The 12,235-nt window shown below is 52.3% G+C and overlaps 1 protein-coding gene across 2 annotated transcripts in view; it reads left to right on the top strand.

Moving 5' to 3' along the window:
* Positions 1-12,235, top strand: part of LOC140406654 (uncharacterized) — a 98,712-nt gene that overhangs the window by 70,501 nt on the left and 15,976 nt on the right. For both annotated transcript variants that reach the window (XM_072494657.1, XM_072494658.1), the window contains one exon: positions 9,843-10,013. In XM_072494657.1, the coding sequence (XP_072350758.1) occupies positions 9,843-10,013 (171 nt within the window). The remainder of the gene's footprint in view (positions 1-9,842; positions 10,014-12,235) is intronic.

Below are 12,235 nucleotides of genomic sequence, written 5' to 3' on the forward strand. Positions count from 1 at the left end.
TGTCTTACCTGTGAAGATTATAATTTTTACCCGGAGCAGTGGCTGGGTAAAAGTGGAAGGGAAAAGTACAATATTATGTAGCCTCCATTTATTAGGCTTGGCAGAGCCAATTAATATAGTTCTGGTGCTGTGTTGTCAAGACTATCACTCGGTGGGTGCTACCTTCACCTGAATATAAGCTGACCCCCACCGTAAGGCATGGCCTGGTCATTTATTTATAATTTAGCTGCTCTGCCTACGAGGTGGGGAGATGAAATGTCCGACACCAGCTGTAATAGAAGGTTTGCCCGATCACTGCCACCCGCAACCACTGTGTCATGATATTCAAACACACACATCATGATGGACACACTAACAGGCAAATCAGAGTACACAACACCACAACCAATCACAGACAAGAACACCAACCACATAAAAAGCACGAGCACGACACCTGGAGGTCGGTAGGTCTGGGGAGAAGGAAGCATGAAAGAGCTGTTGAAACACCACAAGCAGGGAGCCCCCCACGTGCAGAGTGCAAAGACCAAGTTGTAAATAGTGAGTTTAAATAAACAAGCGTTGTACCATATGCAACTGTGTTGGCTCTTCTGTGTGTTAGAACACCCAACACCACATGGTACAGGAGTGGATCGATACCTGCCTACCAACCTGCCATTCTGGACATGGACCACACCGGCAAACCGCAGCCGATGCAAGTCACGGGGAACCTAGGCACCAACTGGAAGCTCTACAGGCAGCGATTTGACCTGTACATCCGTGCCACCGAAAAACAGAATGTCTCGGATGATTCGAAGATTGCAATGCTCCTCTTCTACGCAGGCCCCCACCCAAATGATGTCTTTAATTCACTGGTGTTCGAGGAAGGCGAAAACCAGGCCAAATATGACACGGTCATCCTCAAAATGGACCAGCACTTTCAAACTGAAGTAAACGAAACTTTCGAAAGATACATCTTTCAGCAACGCCTGCAAGGTAAGGAGGAGCTTTTTCAACCCTTTTTGACGCACCTCCGGATTCTAGCGCAGTCCTGCGGTTACGGCACCACCACAGAGTCCATGATCAGGGACCAGATTGTTTTTGGCGTTGCCTCTAGTGGCCTACGCCAGCAGCTTCTTAAAATAAAGAGCCTCACCTTAGCGTCTGCTGTGGAAGCCTGTGTCCTCCATGAGAATGCTGCCTGCCGTTTTGCCCGATTTCAGGCGTCCGAGTTGGCACGGAGGGGGTCCCCAGCCGTCGAATCGGCAAGCCAGGCCGCCCACGACGTTGAACGCATCCAGGCCGTCGATTTCTTCCCGCCCCACGGCCCGGACGACAGCGGCCGCTTCCCGCGCTTTTCGCGGTCTCCCGCGCAGGTGCGCGCCAAGAATAACGGCCACAACGAGGGACGCACTGCGCAGGCGCGCCCACCGCAAGATCGCACTGCGCATGCGCAGTGGCGCAACGAACGCCGTGACGTCATGACGTGCAGCAAGTGTGGAGGTCTACACTTAAAAGGGCAATGTCCTGCAAAATACCAACAGTGCAACAGATGTGCCATGATAGGCCACTACGCAGCCCGCTGTCGTGCGGCTCAACCCATGGATCCGGCGCATCCTCGACAACCTCGCACACGAGTCAGGACCGTCCAGCCCACGCATCAAGACTTCCAGTTAAGTGATGCAGATGACCAGGATGACTTCAGAGTTGCCGTCATTGATGTCAACAAGGTCAATGCCATCAATCCAGACGATGAGTGGTGTGCCACCCTGACGGTCAACCGATCGCGCGTCGCCTTCCGTCTGGACACCGGCGCATCCGCCAACCTGATTGCTTACTCTGCAGTCCAGGCCATGAAGGTCAAACCACTCATCACACCATCCCGGCTTAAGATGGTTGACTATAACGGGAACGTTATCCCGTCCGTAGGATCTTGCCAGCTACAGGTGACTCACAAGAGGTACACGGCCACACTCCCCTTCGAAGTTGTGGGCTCATCAAAGGACTCGTTACTGGGCGCACAAGCGTGTAAGGTCCTTCACCTGGTACAGCGCATCATGTCTCTCTCTCCAGATGAGATATCCGACTTCCCGGATGCTGAGTTCCACGCGAATCTCCATTCCCTCCTCGCTCACAACCAGGAGGTTTTTGAAGGCATGGGGACATTGCCACACACGTACAAGATTCGACTCAGACCGGACGCCATCCCTGTCGTTCACGCACCTCGCAGGGTTCCTGCGCCTCTCAAAGACCGCCTCAAGGCACAACTGCAGATTCTTCAGGACCAAGGGGTCCTATCCAAGGTCACGGAGCCCACGCCATGGGTCAGCTCCATGGTCTGTGTAAAGAAGCCCTCTGGCGAGCTCCGTATATGTATAGATCCAAAAGATCTGAACAACAACATCATGCGGGAACACTATCCCATCCCGAAACGAGAAGACCTCACCAGCGAGATGGCGCGAGCCAACATATTCACTAAATTGGATGCGTCCAAAGGATTCTGGCAGATCCAACTGGACCCGGCCAGCCGAAGACTATGCACATTCAACACCCCTTTTGGCAGATTCTGCTACAACCGGATGCCATTCGGCATCATTTCGGCATCTGAAGTATTCCACCGCATTATGGAGCAGATGATGGAAGGCATCGAAGGGGTACGTGTATATGTGGACGATATCATCATTTGGTCCACCACTCCGCAGGAACACATGCATCGTCTTCGACGTGTCTTCACCCGCATACGGCAAAATGGCCTGCGTCTCAACCGTGCGAAGTGTGCTTTCGGCCAGACGGAGCTGAAATTCCTCGGGGACCACATCTCAAGGTCCGGGGTCCGTCCCGATGCAGACAAGGTTAGCGCCATCACAGCCATGCCACGACCGGCTGACAAGAAGGCTGTCTTAAGATTCCTGGGCATGGTCAACTTCCTTGGGAAGTTCATTCCCAACCTGGCTTCTCATACAACAAACATGCGCCATCTCGTAAAAAAATCGACGGAATTCAACTGGCACCAGTCGCATCAGCAGGAATGGGAGGAGCTCAAGCACAAACTGGTCACGGCACCAGTGCTGGCCTTCTTTGACGCGACTCGCCCTACAAAGATCTCAACAGACGCCAGCCAATCTGGTATTGGAGCGGTACTCCTGCAAAAAGACAGCACGTCATCATGGGCCCCGGTTGCGTATGCCTCACGAGCCATGACCCCTACCGAACAGCGCTACGCGCAAATCGAAAAAGAATGCCTGGGCTTGTTAACTGGACTGGACAAGTTCCACGACTATGTGTATGGCCTGCCACGATTCACGGTCGAAACTGACCACCGCCCCCTGGTCAACATCATTAACAAAGACCTGAACGACATGACTCCTCGCCTCCAGCGCATCTTACTCAAACTCAGGAGGTACGATTTTGAACTGATCTACACTCCGGGGAAGGAACTCATAGTGGCGGACACTCTTTCCCGAGCAGTGAGCACACCACCAGATGCGGAGGGGTTCGTGCGTCAAATTGAGGCACACGTGACTCTGACAGCAGCAAATATGCCAGCTGATGATCCTTGTCTGGCCCACATACGCGCAGAGACGGCGACTGACCCTCTGCTGCAGCGAGTGATGCGCCACATGACGGAAGGGTGGCTAAAAGGGCAGTGCCCCCAGTTTTATAATGTGCGAGATGATCTCACCAATATAGACGGGGTCCTTATGAAATCGCATAGGATCGTCATTCCACACAGTGTGCGCCAGATGATTCTTCGTCAACTACACGAAGGCCACTTGGGTGTCGAAAAATGCAGACGAAGGGCCCGGGCGGCGGTATATTGGCCGGGTATTAATGAAGACATAGCCAACATGGTGCTCAACTGCACAACCTGTCAGAGGTTTCAGCCGGCGCAACCTCCGGAAACACTTCTACCACACGAGATGGTGACGTCCCCCTGGGCGAAGGTGGGTGTTGACCTATTTCACGCGCTCGGCAGAGATTACATTGTTATTATAGACTACTTCTCAAACTACCCGGAAGTCATGCCTCTCCATGATCTGACGTCGTCCGCAGTCATTGGGGCCTGCAAGGAAACGTTTGCTCGCCATGGCATTCCAAGGACTGTCATGTCAGACAATGGACCTTGTTTTGCCAGCCGTGAATGGTCGTCCTTTGCCGCAGCATATGGTTTCACTCATGTGACATCCAGCCCTCTGCATCCACAATCGAACGGGAAGGCTGAAAAGGGTGTCCACATCGCAAAGCGGCTCCTGTGCAAGGCGGCTGATGCCGGATCGGACTTTAACCTTGCCTTGCTGGCCTATCGATCGGCCCCGTTATCCACGGGCCTCTCGCCAGCGCAGCTACTAATGGGTCGCTCCCTCAGGACGACGGTACCTTCCGTCCTGGCACCGACAACAGACCATGAGGCGGTTCTTCGGGACATGCAACTGCAGCGTGATCGCCAGAAAGGTCGGTACGACACACGAGCGACGGACCTGCCCCCCCTGTCCTCCGGAGACAAAGTACGCGTCCATCAACCGTATGGTGGCTGGTCAGCACCGGCCGAAGTCCTCCGACAAGTGGCTCCCCGCTCGTTCCTGGTTCGCATGCCGGATGGTTCCGTGCGTCGCCGCAATCGGCGCGCCCTTCGCCGACTTCCACGTTCACAGCCACACAACACGCCAGATCCTCAACAGGCTTCCGAGGATGACTTTGTGGAGCTGCCGCACATCACGCCCTTTCCATCGCCACCCATGGCCATGCCTGCACAGCAGCCGGTGGTTCTTGATCCACCCTTAAGGCGGTCAACCCGAATTCGTCGCAAACCCATTAGAATGGACTTATAATACAGTTCATATGTTTAATAAGTTGGACAATTTTACATGATAACCTGTTGTTGTTTATCGTTCCAGATGTCGTCTGACTGGACAACTGTTCAAAATTTTTTTTCTTCTTCTCTCGTTCGCATTTCTGTTATGTTATGGTACAACTGGATTCATGTGACGCACTCGACATCGCCCCATGTACATAGTTCCGTCATAGACACATGCTGCACACGACACACACACACTCTTAGATGCACTCACGTCACGATCATATTTATTACCACGTAGGCACATATCTTTGTAAAAAGGGGGGATGTCATGATATTCAAACACACACATCATGATGGACACACTAACAGGCAAATCAGAGTACACAACACCACAACCAATCACAGACAAGAACACCAACCACATAAAAAGCACGAGCACGACACCTGGAGGTCGGTAGGTCTGGGGAGAAGGAAGCATGAAAGAGCTGTTGAAACACCACAAGCAGGGAGCCCCCCACGTGCAGAGTGCAAAGACCAAGTTGTAAATAGTGAGTTTAAATAAACAAGCGTTGTACCATATGCAACTGTGTTGGCTCTTCTGTGTGTTAGAACACCCAACACCACACACTGGAGATTGGAATTTCTTTCCACCCAAAGGCCAGTGATATCGGATGACAATATGCCAGGATGAAGGTGCCAAGAAGAAGGTTCCTTGCCTCTGCACATTGGAACTCTGTGTCCAAACCTCTTTGCCTTGCTGCCTTCTTCACCTCTTCAAAAAGCCTCTGTAAGATCTTTCCCTCCAAGCAGACCTTCTGTCACACCCCCTAACTCTCCCTTCAATACTGATCACTGTCTTTCTTACCTTCAACGCTGTGGCACACTTTAGATTGAGTTTGATGCTGTTTTTCAGCACGGATGCTACTTTGCCTCCAAAATGGCATTCTTAGCATGCATGGACACCTCTGGTGCTATCTGTGCCAGATGACGTTTTGCTAAGAGTGTTAGCACGTGCAGGGAGCGTCTGCCAGAAATAGTTAGAGACAGCTTGGGACGTTAATCAGAGTATAATGCTAATTTGGCACTTCTGCTGCCATTTTGGAGCTCAGTGCTAGAGCTGCTGCACAACTGAACGTATGTTTAGCAGCAGGAAGGGCCTTCTCTGTAATCATGATGTGGAGTTGCCAGCATTGGACTGGGGTGGGCACAGTAAGAAGTCTTACAACACCAGGTTAAAGTCCACTCATCTGATGAAGGAGCTACGCTCCGAAAGATCGTGATTCCAAATAAACCTGTTGGACTTTAACCTGGTGTTGTAAGACTTCTTACCCTTCTTTGTAGTGCTAGGTAAAGGAATCATCACCTACTTTGGAGTTAGTTGCTGATTCATTGATACTGGTTCTTGCTGTGATTGTAGAGTGGTAGTTTCCAGAATATTTTTTAATAGTTGCTGAAGTCTACATGGAGTGGTATGGCAGGTACTGAAGGACTTTGTCATGTGTATTCAACACAAACTGTTTGCATCTGGAACCTTGCGGTGCTGGAACAGTAGCATTAAGGAAGGCACTGAGGCTGTGTATGCCAAAGGAGTTGAGCATATCTCATTCTCTCTTGTTAGAGGGAAGCAGGTAGAGAGAGCACTCTTTCCAAGGATTGCAGACGTCCCATGGTGCTGGATACTATTGACAGCATGCATGCTGAATCTTTTTTCTGCACGTCCACTCCAAACAGCTGTAAAACAGCTGAGAGGGATTGTACTTCCCTCAGTGGCCTGTCTGTATCTTACCCAAAGCAGGTCAATTCCCAGTGTCCTGGGAGCAGTCATGATGCCTTCAGTAATCCACTATCATAGAATTTACAGTGCAGAAGGAGGCCATTCGGCCCATCAAGTCTGCACCGGCTCTTGGATGACTATGTCATCTGTATTTGTGCCATTACGACAGCTTCGATGCTGGCTGCTGAATGACAAGGGCTATCCTTTGAAGACTTCCCTCTTAGCTCTGATGCACAACCCTCCCACATGTAGGCAACATCCACACAACAAACCCAAGCAGTCACATGAAATGTGATAGTGCAGAGCACTGGGACGCTGAGAAAATGGGCAGGATTCACTGGTGCCACCAGCAGCAGTGAGAACCTTACTGGGCAGGGAAATTTAATTCATTGGGAGGCCAAGTTTCCTGATGTCGGGATAAACTTCAGCAATTGAGTTCTTGGGATTTTAAAGGTGGTTTGGAAATGGGTCAAGTTTCCTGACAAACAATGTCTGATGGATTTTGTGGGGCAGCAGAGGAAAGGAGGTCCTCCTTCAGAGAGGCCGGCCTCTTTGAGCCTCCCCCCCCGGTGCACGAACCCCCCTCGTCCCCCCACAGGCTGCCCCTCCAGCGTTCCCGCGCTGTTCCCACCGCCAGCGACCAGGTGTGGACGGCGCCGGCGGGAACCTGTCGTGTTGGGCAGGCCGCTCGGCCCATCCGGGCCGGAGAATCGCCGCTCGCTCATTACCAACGGCAAGCAGCGATTCTCCCAGCGGGAAGCCGTGATTTGCGCCACGCCGGTTTGCGGGGGGGGTTGGAGAATCGCGTGCAGGCGTTGGGGCGGCGTGGCGGGACTCGCGCGGCGCCCGGGCGATTCTCCCCCCCGGCGTGGGGGGCGAGAATTCCGCCCCTCATCTCCAATTCGGCATTCCGCAGCCTTCTTGACTCAACATTCAGTTGAACAACTTCAGACCATGAACTCTATCCTCCATTTTGATACCCTTCTCACCCCCCAACCCCACCCCCATTCTGTATCTTGTTCTCATGATTTGCTTTCAGAGAGTGCTGAACCTTTTTCTGCTGTTAACACATTCTGCTCTTTGCTTTCAGAGAGTGCTGATATTTATTCCGTATTAACATTGGCTTTAGTCTTTAATACTATCATTACCACTTCCTTTGTCTTGTGTTCCATGGCATCTTTGTCATTTAATCTCTCCAAACCTCCACCTTATCTCTGACCTCTTTTGCTCAAACTGCCCTCTCATCTCTTTTCAACAGCATAAAACTCATCACCGTGCTACCTCTCCCTGGTTCTGATAAGGGTCGTTTTAGACTCAAAGTATTGGCCGGGATTCTCCCCTACCCGGCGGGGCGGGGGGTCCCGGTGGGATGGAGTGGGGGAACCACTCCGGCGGTGGGCCGCCCCAAAGGTGCGGATTTCTCCGTACCTTTAGGGGCCAAACCTTCACCGTGAGGGGCTAGGCGGCCGCTGACGTCAACCCGCGCATGCGCGGGGGGGGTGTCTCTTCCGCATCGGCCATGCTGAAGACTATGGCCGAGGCGGAGGGAAAAGAGTGCCCCCACGGCACAGGCCCACCCGCGGATCGGTGGGCCCCGATCGCAGGCCAGGCCACCATGGGGGCACCCCCTTGGGCAAGATCGCCCCGCGTCCCCCCCAGGACCCCGGAGCCCTGCCCGCGCCGCCAGTCCCGCCGGTAAGGTAGGTGGTTTGATTTACGCCGGCGGGACTGGCATGACAGCAGCAGGACTTCGGCCCATCACGGGCCGGAGAATCGCCGGGGGGGGGTGTGCCCACTGACCGGCACACCGCGATTCCTGCACCCGCCGAATATCCGGTGCCGGAGAATTCGGCGGCCGACGAGGGCGGGATTCACGCCAGTCCCTGGCGATTCTCTGACCCGGAGGGGGGTCGGAGAATCCCGCCCCTGGTCTCTGTTTTTCTCTCCTCAAATGCTGCCTGATCTGCTGCCTTTCTCCAGCATTTTCTGTTTCTGTTGGTGACCATGGAGATCCTTTGGATTGGTCCATGATTACGTCATGAGATGCAGACATGCCCATAATGAGATACAGACAGGCAGCTAATGAACACAGAGAACAGGACATAACCAATCAGCAGGCAAAACACTTGGGAATGGTTTCCCACTATAAAAGGCACGAGGCACTCACACTCCGCCTCTTTCCACTACATCTACAGAGTGAGTCAGGTGTATATATCACATAACACCTACAGCACGTGGCTAAGAGCTAGTCTGGTTCAGACAGAGTAATCACACTTAGGTTAGCAGAGAGTCGAACTCACAGAGAACTGAGGTAACTGTGTGACAGGTTCAATAAATCAAACTGAACTAACTTCAAGGTCGAGTATATTTCAGTTATAGCTGCAGCCCGTGTTATCTCAGTGTGCTTAACACGACAGATTATGCCTGGCAAAATACTGCAGTGTGGCTGAACAGGAAACTCGCCTGCTCTCATTGTCTGCCATCAGGCAAATTTCAGGCTGCTTATTGACCTGTTTAGCTGCATTATGAACAAACCGTACGTGGCCAACAAGTCCTGAAGCGGGAATTGAACTCACAGCCTCTAGCCCACAGGAAGGCAAGCTACTACTGCGCCACAAGACAACCTCATTTCACACACATATATCTGCTATTTATTAGAGACCTCTTCGGGTGTACTTACTTGTGGTCTCAATGATTCCTCAACTGGAACATCAAGTGTTCAATATGGAACTGAATCACATGGGCCAAAAGGTGTCAGGTTCGATCCTGGTTTGCGCTGAGCTAGCTAACAATATCAGAAGTTGTGGGAAGAGAAATGGCAGTCCCTCTGTACTCGGGTGAACAAAGGTAATCCCTAATTTCTGTATGTGTGGGCTTTGGTGAGGGCAGGAATGGATGCAATTGTGAACACTCACTGGCTAAGTTTAAGTGGTTGTAGGTATTGTAGGATGGTGAATGTGTGTTCCTGTATGACCTACTAGTAGGAGAATGCTTATTGGAATAGTTTGAACAGATGAAAAAAAAACTTACATTTATGTAGTGCCTCTTACAACCTCAGGACATGTTTAACGAGAGAAATACACACTTAGTAGAACCAAATTTAAAAGAACCAATACAGAGAGAGTGGATTTCGTCACCCCAGCAAATGCTAACCAGTTAAACCAACAAGAAGCTGAAAGGTGCTGTCGAAGTTAGTTGCTTACCTGCTTTGCAGTAGTTGAAAAATGTACATCTTTCCAGCTTTTTCTTCCCTCCCAAGTTTTGACTTTGAAAAGTTAATGGTCTTGCCCGCAGGTTTCCCCGGCCCAAAAGGTTCAGTCGGAGATCGTGGACCCCTAGGTCCGTCTGGTATGAAGGGATTTCCAGGATTTCCAGGGGATCGAGGTCACCCTGGGTCACCAGGTCTCCGTGGTCTTCCAGGAGAGCCGGGTCGCTCAGGCCGCCATCATCGATATGGACCGAAAGGTACGCAATCTTTTCTTCTTACTGTTACAGTATTATTTGGATTCCAGTTTAATAAGGATACGGGGTGTCAACACCGAGTAAAACAAAGAAACGTTTTATTTACACTGCCCGGTAGATCCCTACTGGGTTCCTCTCTGATCAGTGCCTTACTGGCTGACCTTTTATACAGAGGTTATTAGAGATTCTCCGACTTCCGGGTGCGGCGATGACCAGCTGAGTCGCACGTTTCGGCAGCTCCCGGTGAAACGGACTTTTGGGCTCTTGATAGGAGCCCCAACGGCAATTTTGACGGCTAAAAACACTGTGCGGTAAACCAGAAGGGAATCCCCCCTGGATACGGATGAAAAAAGGAGGAGAAAGTGGCCGGATTGCAGTGGATCCTTAAGAACAGCGGCAAGGAAGGCAAGCAAAAACCAAGATGGCGTCGGAAGGTGGCAGTTTAACATGGGGCCCTGAACAACAAGAGTTCTTGAAATGCTGTGTGGAAGAACTCAAAAAGGAAATGAAGAAAGAGCTGTTGGCCCCGATACTACAGGCGATCGAAGGGCTAAAGGAGGAACAAAAGACCCAGGAGCGGGAGCTTCGGGTCGTGAAGGCAAAGGCAGCCGAGAATGAGGACGACATACAGGGCCTGGTGTTGAAGACGGAGATGCATGAGGCACATCAGAAACGATGTGTGGAAATGTTGGAGGCACTGGAGAACAACGCAAGGAGGAACAACCTGAGGATTCTTGGTCTTCCTGAAGGTGTGGAGGGAGCGGACGTCAGGGCATATGTGAGCACGATGCTGCACTCGTTAATGGGAGCGGAGGCCCCGGCGGGTCCGTTGGAGGTGGAGGGAGCATACCGAGTGATGGCGCGAGGACCGAGAGCAGGAGAAATTCCCAGAGCCATAGTGGTGAGATTCCTCCGTTTTAAGGATAAAGAAATGGTCCTTAGATGGGCAAAGAAAACTCGGAGCAGTAAATGGGAGAACGCGGTGATCCGCGTTTATCAAGACTGGAGTGCGGAGGTGGCGAGAAGGAGGGCGAGCTTTAATCGGGCCAAGGCGGTGCTTCATAAAAAGAAGATAAAATTTAGAATGCTGCAACCGGCAAGACTGTGGGTCACATATGGAGGAAGGCACCACTACTTTGAGACGGCGGATGAAGCGTGGACTTTTATTGTGGAAGAAAAACTGGAATGAGCGGGTTATTAAAAAGAACGTTTGAACAAAGTGGTGGGGCGAATATGGGGGGCGAAGAGGGGGGTTAAAAAGGGGGGAAAGAGGAGTTTTATGTACTAATCCTGCGATGTGGTAACTTTTCTCTCTTCCACAGGTGGTGATGAGGGGAGGTGGAGGAGATGGGGCGTTGGCCATTGGGGGCGGGGCCAAGGGAGAAGCGCGGGCTTGGTTCCCGCGCTATGATAATCATGGCGGGAATAGAGAAGCAGGAAGGAGGGGGCGTCGCACGGTGCGAGCCGAGGTCACGGGGGGAAGCCGAGGTCGGCCAGAGTTTGCTGACTTCTGGGAGCAACATGGGGAGAGTAATTACGCGAGCGGGGGATCTAGCGGGGGGGGGGGGGTGGAATTACTGGGTTGCTGCTGCTGGGGAGAGGGGGGAGCTGGTATGGGAGGGGATGGGCGGGGGGGCACCGCCTGGGGGAGATACGGCTGCGTGGGAACCGGGTGAGGAGCTGGAAAAAGGGGATGGCTAATCGACAAGGGGGGGGGGGGGGGGTAGGAAGCCCCCCAACCCGGCTGATCACGTGGAACGTGAGAGGGCTGAACGGGCCGATAAAGAGGGCACAGGTACTCGCACACCTTAAGAAACTTAAGGCAGATGTGGTTATGTTACAGGAAACGCACCTGAAACTGATAGACCAGGTTAGGCTACGCAAAGGATGGGTGGGGCAGGTGTTCCATTCGGGGCTAGATGCGAAAAACAGGGGGGTGGCTATATTAGTGGGGAAGCGGGTAATGTTCGAGGCAAAGACTATAGTGGCGGATAACGGGGGCAGATACGTGATGGTGAGTGGCAAACTACAGGGGGAGACGATGGTTTTGGTAAACGTATATGCCCCGAACTGGGATGATGCCAATTTTATGAGGCGGATGCTAGGACGCATTCCGGACCTAGAGATGGGAAAGCTGATAATGGGGGGAGATTTTAATACGGTGTTGGAACCAGGGCTGGATAGGTCGAAGTCCAGGACTGGAAGGAGGCCGGCAGCAGCCAAGG

The sequence above is a fragment of the Scyliorhinus torazame genome, unplaced genomic scaffold, assembly GCF_047496885.1.
Source record: "Scyliorhinus torazame isolate Kashiwa2021f unplaced genomic scaffold, sScyTor2.1 scaffold_770, whole genome shotgun sequence".
Lineage (NCBI taxonomy): Eukaryota > Metazoa > Chordata > Chondrichthyes > Carcharhiniformes > Scyliorhinidae > Scyliorhinus > Scyliorhinus torazame.